The following is a 15749-nucleotide window of genomic DNA, read 5'->3' on the forward strand; positions in this document are numbered from 1 at the left end:
TAGCCTAATCTTAATATCATCAAATGTTAGGAAGTATTAGGAGGGAGCAGGCACAGATGCCTGATCTTTGTGTGTAATCCAGGGGCTAATCTGCTCCTACTCACTAAAAACACTTCTCCTCGATTTGATTATAAACAATTATGGACATAATGGAATTAAGCAATCTGTCAGAGCACCTCAGAAAACAGTGTCTCATAAATTTCCTCATGAGCAGCTTCAATCCTTTTCTGTCATAGATCATGAAGAGCTAACAAAATGTATAAAAAAAATCAAAAGCCACAGCATATATGTTAGATCCAATACCAACTAAGCTCTTAAAAGAGGCATTCTCTGTAATTGCAGAATCTCTTCTTAATATTATTAACTCCTTGCTATCCTTAGGACATGTCCCAAGAAACTTTAAAATGGTAGTGTGATGAGGAGGAGGACAGGGCCATGCCACGAGGACACATGGTCGGCCCTGAATGGGATAAAGACGAGCCGAAGAGTGAAGCACATGTGGAAGAACTTAGGTGTTATATTTGATTCCAATCTGTCTTTTGAAAACCAAATTTCCAATGTTTGTAGAACAGCATTCTTCCACTGCAGAAATATTGCTAAGTTAAGACACATGCTCTCTGTTGCAGATGCTGAAAAAGGAATTCATGCATTCATGACCTCAAGACTAGATTATTGTAATGTTTAACTGTAGGATGAACTGCAAATTCAATAAATAAACAAATTCAATTGGTTCAAAAGGCAGCTGCCAGAGTGCTGACTAGAACTAAGAAATATGATCATCTCAGCCCAATTTGATCGTTGTTACATTGGCTACCTGTACAATTTCATATTCATTTTAAAAGTCTGTTAACTACATAGAAAGTTTTGAATGGTCTACCATGTTACATTCCATAACGTTCATTACGATCACAAAATTCTGGCCGGTTAATAGTTCCTAGAATATCAAAATCCACAAAAGGAGGTCGATTCTTTTACTATTTGGCTCCAAAACTATGGAATAGTCTCCCTAACACTGTTTCAGGATGCAGACACACTCACTCAGTTTAAGTTTAGACTAAAAACTCATCTATTTAGCCAGACATACATCTAATTCATCCATCAACTCACAATTAGGCTGCTTTAGTTAGGTCTGCTGGAACCAGAAACATTTCTCATAATCTATAACGTCTAGGTTACTGTTGTAACCTCCGTTCCCTGATGGAGGGAACGAGACGTTGTGTCGAAGAAGCGACACTAGGGGTCTCTCTTGAGAGCCTTGCGCATCTCTGAACTTGAGAAAAGGCCAATGAGAAATTGATACACAGAATTTGCATGTCCCGCCCCCGGACATACGGGTATAAAGGGAGGGAAATGCGTCTGTTAACTTCAACTTCGAAGAAGTGACACTAAGGGTCCAATTTTAATCAAACCATGCGCTGAACCATGTATGCGTGCTGCTGACACAGGTGCGAGCAGGCAGTTGCGTGTCAAAACGACAGGCCGTGTCAGACTGTACGTACCCTTCACCAATGCCCCATAAGATCATCATAACCTTCTGGTTCCCTACACCCCGATATGGTGGGAAAAAATGCAACGTGCCAAGCATGACAGCAAGCCATGCCAGCCACGCCTTTTCTCTCTATATGTTTCTCGCATAGAGTTAAAGCGGCTGCGGCCATCTTAACGCTATCACACGCATTGGGGAAGGCGTTCTTTCCAAATTCATATTCTTTCAGAGGGGAAAGTCCCTGCGGAGACCACACCTACCCAGGGGAGGTAAACAGTGGTGGAATACATCACATGGATTCTAGGTCGCATGTGGAGAACGGCGCGGTGGTAGATCCTACCTCATTGGGAGGGAGGAGTTGCTACAAACACGGTGACCGGGGGCAGTGAGGACTGCCCAAGGGAGACGCGGGTCCACTCGCAAGGGGACCGTACCGCGGAAAATACACGCAGGGGGACAAGTCCACACGGGGACTTGTCTAGGAGCACCTATTCCAGTACAGATTAATTTGAGTACATGTAGTGGGTCTGATCGGGGAATTCCCACATGCCTGGAGACGCCGTGCCTGGCCTGAACAAGATGAGGCATTCCAGCACTGACTGCGCGTGTTCGTTGGTGAGGCACGCTATCATTGAGACTGAGTCTAACTCCATGCCGAGAAAAGAGATGCTCTGAACCGGGGAGAGCTTGCTCTTTTCCCAGTTGACCTGAAACCCTAAGCGGCTGAGCTGCCTGAGCACCTGGTCCCTGTGGACGCGCAGTAACTCTTGGGAGTGAGCCAGGATGAGCCAGTCATCGAGGTAGTTGAGTATGCAAATGCCTGCTTCCCGAAGCAGAGCAAGGGCTGCCTCTGCGACCTTCATAAAGACGCGAGGGGACAGGGACATACCGAAGGGGAAGACCTTGTATGGATATGCCTGGCCGTCGAACGCAAACCATAGAAAGGGTCGATGTCGAAGCAAGATTGAGACGTGGAAGTACGCGTCCTTCAGGTCTACCGCTGCGAACCAATCTAGATGCTGGACGCAAGTTAAGATGTGTCTTTGCGTGAGCATTTTGAACGGGAGTTTGTGCAAGGCCTGGTTGAAAACTCGCAAGAACTTCTGGGCAAAGTCTTCAACGGTGTCGCCGAAGAGACCGATCTGGGAGACAATGGCGTTGAGGAAGTGTGCTTGTCCACGTTCCTGCATCTCGACCAGGTTCAGCCACAGATGTCATTCCTGAAACACGAGGGTGGCCATCGCCTTCCCGAGTGTCCGCGTTGTGACCTTTGTGGCCCTGAGGGCGAGGTCGGTCACTGAGCGCAGTTCCTGCTACACAACAAGTGCAGATCTTTAAGTGCCTTGGCCTGGTGGAATTGCAGGAGGGCCATGGCATGCAAGGCTGAAGCAGCCTGTCCGGCGGCGCTTTAGGCTTTGGAGGTCAGTGATGACATCATCCTACAGGCCCTGGAGGGGAGCACCGGCCGATCCCGTCAGGTGGTGGCATTCTCTTCGACACAATGTCGAAATGAGCAACAGACGGGGAACTCTACAATAAATTGAATGGCATCTATGCTAATATTATTCTATTTGTTTCCCTGTCTCAACCTCAGGATTCATATCTCAAAATTACCAGAACTGGCCAGATCCAGCTCCATTCCAAGTTGGTGTCGGACTCCACTGCTACGAGTCGCTGAGTGATGGCGACAAACTACAGCTGGTGCTAGCCAGACATCACTTCAGTCTTTTATGATGGACTTCAGAGGATAAACTGATGTCAACTCCAACTGTAAGACATCGGATACTTAATATGCCACTGCCTAAACCTTGGATTTAGGATGGACCCCACCAAACCTCACCAAAATGACCTGCTGGATGAACTGCGATGCAACTCATTGATCTCTGCCAGCATCACCTTTGTTTATTGATGGACTACACTCTTGAAATGGAATACATAGACTATCAATTAATTGCCAACAAAAGCCTTCATCAGCCAACTAACAAAGGACAATGCATCTATGTGAACTTCTGCAGTTAATCCAGGATGGATTTACATCCACGATACGCAAACTGCACTGGGTCTAGTGAGGGGGGCAGCTGCGTCTTAATGTGCCTCATGACGAGCCTCTCAAAGCACTTCATGATGATGGGTGTGAGTGCGACAGGACGGTAGTCGTTGAGGCAGGACACTGAAGACTTCATCTGCCAGGTGGTCTGCACATCCTCTGAGCACAGACAACCTTCTGCTACCAGTTCAGTGCTTTAGCCCACTACGCCACCACCACTCCATATTTATATTTATACACAATTTACAATGATGACTTTATAGATATTACAGTTTCATTTTCTGTAAAAATATGAATTTCTGTAAAGCTGCTTTGAAATTATGTGTGTTGTGAAAAGCGCTATACAAATTAAAATGACTTGACTTGATAAAGTTTTATCTATATCATGTCTCTGATTTGACAGGTGACATGTTGCAGCTATTGAGCATTTCTCTCCTTTCAGACCTTTTCAATTGAGTGTGGTGGCATGCTTTCTAACATACATATATGTGCTACTAAACACACCTGGTAGGCTGGGAGATGAATGCGTCCTTGTGTAGCCTGTAACAGGGGAAGCTGTTGAAGGTTCCAGGCTCCATTGAGACACCTTGCACACTGCTGTAGCGCTTTTCAACCAAACCAAACATCTCCATCATTCGGAAGCCTGCAAGGGTGATAATTTAATGACACTTATCTACACTGTTCAATTGTTTTGTCAGGTAATTAAAAAATGTTTCATGTGGTGACATCTGAATTGACTGGCTTTATTAAAGTCAAAATATTGTTTATTATGACAGAATCAGCCTGACATCATTACTTTAGTTACACCAAAAGTTGTTTTCGTTGGTGTCAAGGGTTGGATCAAGTTGAAATAACTCATACAGCTGTATGTATCCACTTTTTGAACAGTTGCCGGATATGTGAAAAAGTATTTTGTTTAAGACATAGTTAAAAAAAGGAAAATGTATGAATAGCAAACTCAAAATGAATGAGTGTATTTATAAGGCATGCCAGCTCTGACACCTCCAGTCTCTTCTCATTGATTGGACTGCAATTAGGTGATTCCTGACTCTAGTTCACTTTTGGAGAAATTATTAGTTAAAGAAATCTGCTAGGCCATCTATAAGCTAGTGTCCTTCTAAACATTTAAAAAATTCATTTTCAGAAAATATAAGCATTTTAAATCTGCAATATCTCTCTTCAACATCCACAACTCCTAAATCTGGTCAGCGTGTCTGTCTGTGTTCTAATGGCGCTGATCATGACTTCGCAGGGCACTTCGAGGTGTGCACGATCTATGCTGTAGTGTTGTTCCAAACTAATTTTCCAATAAGAATGACTTAAAAATGTAGTTTTAAATGACAGTTATCACCTTTCAGCCATCTGAAGGTCTCACAGTGGAGGCTAATTGTCTTTAAAGGGAATAGGGCATAGGGATGATTATTACTGAATGGGACACGTCAAAGCAGGACTTGGACTTGAGGAAACACGTAGTCTTTGGCAGATTGATTCCCCGACTGAACACCGGCTATTTCTGGCATGATAAACATCAGGTGTGTGTGTGATGTAAACTAAATCTTTTTGACTGTTTATGTAAATGGCAAGGGCTGCACATCAAGTCCTGCCACAATTCAGTAGGAAATACATCATAGACTAAAGAAAACTGTGTTTTTCAAGGTACTTCAGGAGTAGTTTAAGAGATTCACACTTTTCCACTCTGCACAGTGAACATTTAAATTGTGTGTTCAATAAAGACAAGAAAACATTTGTGTCTTACTTGTTTAAACAGATTGTGTTTGACTGTTATTTTTGTTGTATATTTACTGAAGATCAAAAACAAAATTGTCCATTTTATGCTAAATGCAATGGTACATTTCAATATGATTATAAAGGAAATTGGCTTGTTAGTCCCAATTTTTTCACATACAGTAAAGTCGGACGCAATGCACTGAATTCTGTGAAAGAACTACCATTCTGTGCCTGTTCATACACTGAAAAAATGGCACACTGTAACTTTGACGTCACATCTCTTTTGATTTCAAGATAGTGAGATCCAACATTTGCAAAGAAGTAAAAAAAAATGCTGTTCCCCTTCAGTCACTCACTCGACATTGTGTTGATGTAGTGAAACTAGGGGTCGCTCTTGAGAGCTCCGAACACCAATGAGAATTGGTGAGTGGAATTTGCATGCCACTCCCCCGGATATATGGGTATAAAAGGAGCTGGAATGCCCACTCCATTCAGATTTTTTCTTCGGAGCCGAGCGGTTGTACTATCAGCGAGCTGAATACAATGGCTTTTCTCTTCACCTCTTAAGAAGCGTATGCTGTTGGATAAAAGAGTGTATATTCCTGCTAAAGAATATATTTTCTCTATTAGAGCACACACATTGACGTTGAACATCTTTCCGTCTTTGTGTGATTCCTGGATGTGGTCATTATCTCTCCGCTTCCGACTGTCTCGCGTGTCTGGGCAGCGATCAAACTGAGGCAGCATTTGTGGATGGCTCATGTTTTCATTGCAAGAATATGACCATGGCAACATTGCGGTCACGGCTTTCCATCTTCCATTGGAAAGCCAGTCTAGCCACCCCCCACGCTGCGCCTTCTACCCAAGGGTTTGAGGCCGGCCCAGCTGGAGCTGGAGGTGATGTGGGGAGTTCAATGGGCACGGTCTCGCCGGGTAATTCCCTGTGGACCTCCCATTCCCCAGCATGCTCGTTTGCTCACGTCCGGTCCCAAAATGAGACCAGCCCACCTCACGTCTAAGATCCCGAACCCCGTCTGCTCGCCAAGGGCTTCCCTCCCCTGAAAGGGAACGCTGTCTCTAAACAGAGGGTTGTCCACTGGATCATGGACGCCATTGCATTGGCCTACCAGACCCAGAATCCCTTGCGGGTTCTAGCACACTCTACAAGGAGTGTGGTGTCCTTGTGGGCACTGGCCAATGGCACCTTTCTACCAGACATCTGAAGAGCAGCGGGCTGGGCAACACCCAATACCTTCGCAAGATTTTACAATCTCCGGTTTGAGCCAGTTTCGTCCCGTGTTCTTTCAGGTATTAACCGGTAGAGTTCAGTAATATGGAACAGCTGGCCGGGTGTATCGCTTGTGTATAGGGACTTTCCCCTCCCCTGAGGCGAAAACGTGTGCTTTTATCCCCCAGTTGAGTTCACGAAGTCATGGACCCTGGATGTTATTCCTCCCTAGCCCTATGGTTCGCGAACTTGACGGTGGAGTCTAATATGCCCTGTACTGGGATAGATGCTCCACAGGTGCCGATTACTCCGGTAACCCCTGTGATTTATATTCCGCGGTACGGTCAGCGGCCTACGTCTCCCTTGTGCAGAGCTCTCTCTGTCCCAGTCATTGTGTTTGTAGAGTTACCCCCCTTTCGTGGTGGGACCTACCTCCGCACCTCTTCCATGTGCGGCTGCTTAGCCCATGTGTCGTATTGCCACATGCTGACCTCCCCTTATGTGCAGGATGTGGTCTCTGCAGGGTCTTTTCCCCCAGAAAGAATAGGAAAATAAAAGAATACCTTCCCCGTATGATAGTGTTAGATGGCTCCAGTCGAATCTAATACTCTGTGAAGAGAAAACATAGAGAGAATAGGCCAAGGCTGGTGCGGCCTGATCCCATGCTAGTTACGTTGCTTCCAACCATCAGGGATGTGGGGAACTACATGACGTCTTTTGGGATGTTGGGGAAGGTTACGTGCAGTCTGATGCACTTGTTATTATGCACGCAGGAGCCTGCTTGCACCTGCATCAGAAGTTCACGTAACACGGTTCAGCTGTTGTGACGTTTTTCTATAGGGAACCTTAGTGTAACTACATCGACACAACGTTGAATGAGTGACAGAAGGGGAATGTCATGGTTACTGCCATAACCTCCGTTCCCTGATGGATTGTGTCCCTCTTGCCACAACACTGTACTAGCAGTGATCTTGTCTCGGCTCCTTGGCACAATACCTGAATGGAGAGGGCATTCCAGCTCCTTTTATACCTGTATGTCCGTTGGAGTGGCATGCAAATTCCACTCGGCAATTCTCATAGGCCTTTTCCTAAAGAATGGGAGGTGTTCAGGGCTCTCAAGAGTGACCCCTAATGTCACTACATCGACACAACATCTCGTTCCCTCCATCAGGTATGAATGTAGTTCCAGCTTCAGCCACTGGGGGCATTGGAAATTCAGAAAGCATAGATTGATTTCAGCAGACAAAACATTCAACCTCCTGTCAACGATTAAGGGGTTGCATTCTTTTTCCTGCAGCTGTGAATTGTGTACCGGTACAACAAAATTAAAAGGTTTAGGAAATTAAGAATATCGCAATGATAAAATGTGGAAGAGTAGCGAATTCTATGAATGACTTCCTCATTGATGTGTGAACAGGAGTGAAACATGGTTTTGTTTTCTTTCCCCAGAGAACTACAGTACATCAAACTACCCAAATCATGTTGTGTCTGATGATGATGATGTAGTATAACATGACCCTAAACATGCTCTTAAATAAAAAAAGGCATTGTTAAACACTGACAGTGGAATGAATAGGCTTACTTCTTTGAATAAATCCTCTGATCCTATCCTGTTTAAAGGCAATGTGTGTTCTGTGAGGGTTACTGTGAATGAAGAGCATGTTTTATTGTCTTACCGGCTAAAGTGTTCCCACTCATTAACACAGAGGGGCAAGCTGTAGAAAAAAAGAACAAAGTACAAAACCTATAATTTCTCGAAGAAAAAAAGAATTTTGGAAATGATATGTTACATACAGTAATGCTAGTTTACATCATGTATTTCCAATACAATTTTAAGTCCATTATTCAAAAGAAGAGGCAGAACTGAGGCACAATTGATGACTGATTTCAGAGAACATAAGGAGAAAGAACTGACAATACTTCTTAGTACCAAAAGTATTTACACTGAATTCACAAAAGAAAAAGAAACATGATTTGACCCATTTGTTTTTTTAAGAAAAAATTGCCATTAAAAACCCAAGTCCACAGCACTGTAATATTCAACATCTGTAAATGTTTAAAATTATTTTTGGATGGTAAATATAATTTACCATCCAAAAATTATATTTCCTTTACTTTTAATACAGGCATGTATAACTCAACAAATAATGTTTATGTTTGGCTTGCAACGAACCAATATAACTTGGTTATTTTAAGGTTGATTCTAAGCATAAACAAGCCTGTAAAACCTTCATTCATTTAGTCTTAATAATTTAGACCTTTTTTACCAGACATGACTGGAGACTCAAGGGTTTGGACATTTTGAGATTTAACCGTAAATTATGTGCACCATTTCCCACCTGCCCCTGCCATCAAGTAAACATGATAGGAATCACTGATTTCAGGAAATGAATGTCTCAGTCTAATCTAAATGACTTTTAAGTATAACACCACATATATGGCAAGTACTGTAGAACAATTCACAGTGCATTTCTAGCAGATGTTCTTGTGGATTGTCAATGGGACGTACTGGCAGTCGCAGCCTCACAGACAAAAGTTATGAGCTGTTCTTCAATTTTCTTGAAAGCATCCAAATCGTCTACAAAGAACACATGTCTCTCGCTAGGTTTGCTGGCAATGTTCACCAGCTCCCCATAGTCAGCATCGGCAAAGCCAATGGCAAAGATTATGTAGCCTACAGAGTAACAAGAAAAGATCATGTTTAACATATTATTCTAAATAACAATTTTTACATGATAAAACAACCAAAACACTTAGACAGTGGATGTTTCAAACACTGATATTTATAAAACACTCATCGCTGAAGTCATACTGTACTAATGAAAATGACTTAAAGGTATAGTTCACCCTAAATTAAAACTGTGTCATCATTTGATCACTCTCATGTTATCTCAAACGCTGTCTTTCTTTGGTGGAACACAAACGGAGATGTTAAGCAGAATGACCGGCTTAGTTACTATTCACTCTCATTGTCTGTCATTCTCACAAGAGGGTTGGTACATTTTTGGTTGAACTATTCATTTAATATGTAGAATGTTGGAAAGCTAGAATTTTGCACACCACTCTGTAAAAGAAAACAAAAAAAAAAGCCAATGAAAATCCCACTCACCCTCCATCTGCATCTCCTTGGAGATCTTATTGACATCATCCTGTGACCGTCCGTCTGTGAGCACCACCAGCACTTTAGGAATTCCCCTCCTTACACCAGCATCCTCAGTAAAGATGGCCTCCTTAACATGCTTAATGGCTCGGCCTTAATCAAGAGTCATAAAATTAGCTGTTATTCCCTCATGACATGAGCAGGATTTATGCAGCTTCAAGGACCCTGGATAGCCCAAAAAGTGATGGATTTTTCAGAAACTAAAGCATCCTGACAGTATGGTTTGTGTTTGACAGAGAGACATATTTTGAATCTTCATGGATGTACCTGCAGAGGTAAGACCTGCATCTTACCTTCGACAAGTCCAGAGGAGAAAAAATACACAGCGGCTACATTCGCAGATCACATGCGTGGTGCAGAAATCTGTTTTATTTGCATATAGTGCTGGAATTAAAGATTGGATTTATATTTGTTTGGTGTAGATACACTGATAAGGCCAAGTATAAATGGTATGTTATAATTTAATTGGATGGCAATTCGATCAGTAAAAACACATGAACGAACCAAGTGAAAATGCCCCCATAAAAGTAGTCTATGTGATTTGTGTGGCATATTCCATGTCTTCTGAAGGCATAAGATCCTAAATGTTCTTTTTTTATATAATGCACAAGTCTCATTGACTAGTTTTATAATACTTTTGGGTCCAGTGCAGTTTTTGAAGTGAGTCAATATCAACTGCATTGCATTGAAAAGATGGACCGCTATATTTATTAAAACTCTCTTTTTGTGTTTCACATGAAAAAGAAAGTCACATGGATTCGGCATGACAAAAATAAATCATGACACAATTGGTTTGGGGGGTGAACTATTTCTTATCTACATGTTTTATTAAATCGCCTTATATTACATTAGAATGATATACAATTATGTTGTGTTACATTTGTCTTGTATGAACATTGTGCAACCTGTCATTGCCTTTTTAAAATCTAAACATTTTACGTCGAAGAGAAAATGCCTTTAATGTTAGCATAATTGTCACGTGACACTTTGAGGTGGTTAAAGTTCTCCATCTCTTTGGTTTAGGTCTGTGATATACCCCCACAGAAGTGTTTTCTTAATGATTACTATTTTTAAGCTCACAAAGTGCTAAGTATTTAGCACTGATCAAGACAATCCAGACTCCTGATAAAAAGAATCTTCAAAACGCTTTTTTCCAGTCACCACAGGCTTGAACTGTAGGATCTAACGAGTTGCACACCCACCACTTCAATATTTCACCATTATCACCAACTTAACACTGTGGCTGCAAGGCATCAGCTTCTCATTTCTAAATTGCATGTCTAATCTCTCTGTAACATCTCAGGTTCCCCTGGATGAGCAAATATTAGACATAATCCCCCCACAAAAGCTGCACTCTGGATAAAATATGGAAGGGTGTGCGATATATTAAGGCAAACTGAACAAGGGGATCCTGTGGCTATGCCTGACTGATTTCAGAAGCTGTTTGTTTCTCTTTCTGGCTTTTCTGCGGCTCCTGTCTATGTGAAGTGTGAGTTGTTGTTTTTTTTAAAACCGCATTAGAACAAAAGGATTTGGGATGGGGATAGGAGCTTTGGCCTACTGTGGCCTCAAGTTGATGGCAACAACGGCATTGGAGTGAGACAACATGGCTGCATCATCAATCAAAAGTGTTCATGGACTGATATTTTAATTTGTGTTTGTGAGTTTTGGCGAATGCCTTTTGCTCTCAACTGACTCACTGGTATCACAGTCTTGTGTCATACCCCGCCTCATTGTCTGCTCATTATTAGTTAATATGTTTCACGTTACCCTTGTTAACATGTTTAATTTCTCTCCATAAATTAGCTTCCCATGTATGACGCCCTGTGCAGGATAGTTTCCTTTGCTCCTGTTGTCTTGTGCTCGTGGTTGCTGTCTGCCTTCTCTGTCAGTTCAGTTCTTCTTGTATTTATTCTAGTCTGGTTTTGTTTGTTTTCTTTTTCTCCATCGAGAGAGTTTTTATGTATGTTTTCTGTTTATTAAAATTAAAGCTCATTGTTTGCCTATATGCATTTTGGTCCTTCTTCAACAAACTGTGACACACTTAGATTATGGCCATTGCCACATTTTTAATGGCCCAATGATAAACTTCGAAAATTAGTGTCAAGGTTGGACAAACTTCAGAATTTAAGAATTGATTTCCCTCCAAGTTGGAGTTGTAATTCAACTGAATTCGCAACACTCCACACAATGTTGAATTGGAATGACAGGAGTCATCAGAAATCAATCACAGTCACAAAACAGAAGTCTTTAGTCCAACACAAGCTTTGCAACAAAACATAAAATAATTTAACTTTAACTATCTTTCTCTAATATGTAGAATAATTTTTTTGCTAATTTGCACATACATGTATTCCTCTAAACTACAAAGTTCAACACTGTGAAATTTTAGTAAAGCCATCAGTCAATAGATTTTAATTTTTCCATACAAGAATAAAAAATGTCCACAATATTGTTGTCAGAAAACTTTATAAAATAAATATTGACATAAAATTTGGAACTATTGATTATATTATAAAAAATTGTTTATAAAAAATATCGACAGAGTATGAAGACCCTCTTAATAACACATTGAAAGAAGCCAATCACTCTCCTCCTCTGCATATAAACATATGAAAATGCAGGCGAGAGATTAGCCCTAATACCCCCAGAAAATAAATCATGCTCATGTTTCAACTGAGCAGCCCGCTAAAGCTGGTATGAATACATTCACGGGACTCATAATACATGGATCACGTGTGTCCACAGGCATATAGCTGCTATCACCAATGAATACTGCAGGAAAGACAGCAACGACAGCCTACCCACACAAGTGGGGGGTTTGCTATAGAGAATATACCTTGTATGGGGAAATTTGGGTGTGAGAAATGGCACAGCAGGGTCGTGAAGGTGTCTATCACACGGCTGCCATTCTTTCACCACGTGGAATGAGAGGTGTTTCATTTTAGAACAAAGAATCTCAGCAAGACTTCCGTGCAGAAGCACAGAGACACACTGTGCTGTACTGCTCCTCACCGAGCTGGAACTGTGCCATTTCTATCAAATTCATGACCTGCAGTTACATTCTTTGTCTAGCTCTTGTAAAACAGGAGATTAAAAAGCATATTTGTGAAAAGAAATATGATTAATACATTTTTTGTGACTCATTATGTTCAGATATCCAAGCTGGTCCAGGTTCGTTTATGCTGGTTAGTGCGAGTTTGGTGCTAACCTAGATGGTGGACATAGCATGGTTTTTCTTGTAAAGTTGGCTGACCAAGTAAATCCAGATGGATTAATTACATAAGAAGCCTGGTGGGGATACCAGCATCCAAAACACAACATGATCTGGTGAGAAGCGATCATAGTCTTTTAAAAGGGATGAATCCTACACCACAAATAATCATTCCCCGTCTGTCGCTCAGTCGGCGTTGTGTCAAATGAAGCGACACTAGGGCACTTTCTTGAAGGCCTCGGTTACCTCTGAACTTGGGAAAAGGCCAATGAAAAATTGGCAGACAGAATTTGAATGTCCCTCCCCCAGACATACGGATATAAATGGAGGGAATCGCGCATCTGTTCATTCAGATTTCTTCTTCGTAGCAAAGCGGTTGTGCGATCAGCGAGCTGAGATCACGTCTGTTCCACTCGCCTCTGCAGAGCTTACGCTGTTGGATCTACGGCGCGTATCAGCGGCTTTCTCCTTCTCTGCGCACCAGTGCAGCTTTGCCCCTGGGCGCTTCGACAGCGTTTCCTTAAAGAGCAAATAGACCAGTAAAAGAGTATATTTCCTCTAAAAGAGTATACACATTGGCGTTGAATGTCTTTTCAAAGAAGCTCCTCCGAGAGAAAGCCACTTCAGCCGCCCCCGTGTCACACCTCCTTCCTATGGGATTGGGGCTGGCGATGAAGGTGATTTGGTGAGTGCAGCGGGCTCGGTTTCACCGGGTAAATCCCCATGAACCACCCACCCCCCAGCACGCCCGTTTGCTTCTGTCCGGATCTGATGCAAGACCGGCTCGCCCCACGGCCAGTGTGATGTCTCCCTTGGACCTCGTGAGTTGGATGATGATTTCGGCGCTGCATTGGAGAGCGTCACAGCGGCATCTGATGCTGATGACTCAACTGGGCTGCCACCTTCTTGTCTGCTCGTCCATAGCCAATGTAACAGTAAATGTATTCTTGGCTTCTCGGTGCAAAACCTGAATGAACAGATGCACGTTTCCCTCCTATTATACCTGTATGTCCGGAGGAGGGACATGCAAATTCTGTCTGCCAATTTCTCATTGGCCTTTTCCCAAGTTCAGAGGTAACCGAGTCCTTAAAGAAAGTACCCTAGTGTCGCTTCATTCAACACAACGTTTCGTTCCCTCCATCATTTTCTACTTGAAAACAAATATCTTGTTTGTTACTTGTTTTAAGAACATTTATATATTTCTATTGACCTTTTTCACACTCAGGGTTTTGGAACGCAGAAATAAATGAGGATGAATGCAAGGTTAACTTCAACAGTGGTGATTGGGAGTGAATGGGATATCACAGCAAATATTATTTTCACTTACCCATTTGTTCCAAGACCAAAAGAAAAAATCCACTACTACATTTGAATGACTTTCCAGAAGAGGAAAAAAATAAAGTGGAAGATTAAGACAGTAAAATGTTTGAAGATGCCAAATTTACTCTCACTCTCTCAGCAGCTGTAATAGAAACCCCCTCACAGCTGTGGTAATTCAGTTTTTAATTCCAGAATAATATAACACAAATCATAATGTTATAAATTTACACTCTATATGTAAAATATAAAAATATTTGTGAGATGTACGCTGATAAATAAGGCGGAAATGCATCATCACAGTCTGTGAAAAAGGTCTACTGGAAAACAAGGCAAAAAACTGATAAAGAAAATACATAAATATTTGTTTTTGCAGTGTATGTTGTTTCGTAGCATCAAGTGTGTTCTAAATGATGCACTTTATCTCAAGAATCATTATGAAATTAGGTCAAATGCAGGAAACAGACATCATTTGTCAAAACCCAATTACAGCTTTAAAAGAAGAATATTGTTCATTTAAAGGCTTATTCTCCCATCTTGAGCTCTCTGAAGCTATGATCAAACTCACAGTTTTTGTCCTTCATAGTAGAACCTGTCAGTGCCATTTAAATCACTCTGAGGATTGAGATACATACCTGTCTTGGTGTTTCCACCCTTGTAGGAGATGCGCTGCACAGCGTCCAGTAGAGACTCCTTGTCACTATAGGAGCTGAGCTTGAACTCAGTCCTGGCATCGTCACTGAACTGAGCAATGGCCACCTGTCATTGGTAGAAAATAAGTAGCCATTTAGCATATTCTTAGAAGTGACATACGGTACAGCAGTGTTTAAACGTTTTTATTAGGTATACAAAATATTTGCGTAACTGGAATTTATTTTCAGGGGCATTTTGTTGTACCATTATGAAGGCGTATATTTGGTGAGTCATGTGACGCCATGCAAGGTTTGGACGTGTGAACGGCGAGCTCTGTGCACTTTGCTAGTTTTAATACTTTTTATGTCATAAAACGGTGAGATTCGATACACCCTGTTCCATAACTGTTCTAGGAAGACAATATGTAAAAGAATTCTAAATCCTCGGGCTCTGGAGACATTAAAAGTCACTTACATGCTCAAGCTGACGCCACGGAGGCCCTGAGCCAGGGAGCTGATTTGGCCAGAGAAGTGAGGGAAATTTGGCGAGAATTGTTGAACATGTTTGCAATGCTGATGAAGGTCATTGCTGACTTGGAGGATCTTGCTGTAATAAATCCATCGATCACTTCCATGGAGACTAAATTCACTGAGGTGTTTACAAGAGTGAGGGATGTCGAGAAACTAATTATCTGGAGTCATCGGAGAGGGAATTATCTGCTAATCCACTAGTGACCAAGGTGGATTTGGAGCACGTCTGGGAGAATTTGGAGGATATGGAGAAACGTAGTCGGCGGAATAACGTCCATATTGTTGGAATTCCTGAGGCCAATAGAAATTCCTGGATGGGCTCTTTCCGAGTCTGCTCGACATAAAAGGCCATAAGCTGGAAATCGAGCGATCTCACAGGGTTCTGGCTTGGCGATCCACTGAGGGA

At 42.1% G+C, this 15749-nt stretch overlaps 1 protein-coding gene across 4 annotated transcripts in view; it reads right to left on the bottom strand.

Moving 5' to 3' along the window:
• LOC127658463 (collagen alpha-1(XIV) chain-like) overlaps positions 1-15749 on the bottom strand; it is a 176011-nt gene that overhangs the window by 60360 nt on the left and 99902 nt on the right. For all 4 annotated transcript variants that reach the window (XM_052147787.1, XM_052147788.1, XM_052147785.1 and 1 more), the window contains 5 exons: positions 14816-14939; positions 9599-9742; positions 8999-9163; positions 8166-8204; positions 4038-4176 (listed from right to left, as the gene is read on the bottom strand). In XM_052147787.1, coding sequence (XP_052003747.1) covers positions 4038-4176; positions 8166-8204; positions 8999-9163; positions 9599-9742; positions 14816-14939 — 611 coding nt within the window. The remainder of the gene's footprint in view (positions 1-4037; positions 4177-8165; positions 8205-8998; positions 9164-9598; positions 9743-14815; positions 14940-15749) is intronic.

This window comes from Xyrauchen texanus, chromosome 17 (assembly GCF_025860055.1).
Source record: "Xyrauchen texanus isolate HMW12.3.18 chromosome 17, RBS_HiC_50CHRs, whole genome shotgun sequence".
In the NCBI taxonomy this organism is placed as follows: domain Eukaryota; kingdom Metazoa; phylum Chordata; class Actinopteri; order Cypriniformes; family Catostomidae; genus Xyrauchen; species Xyrauchen texanus.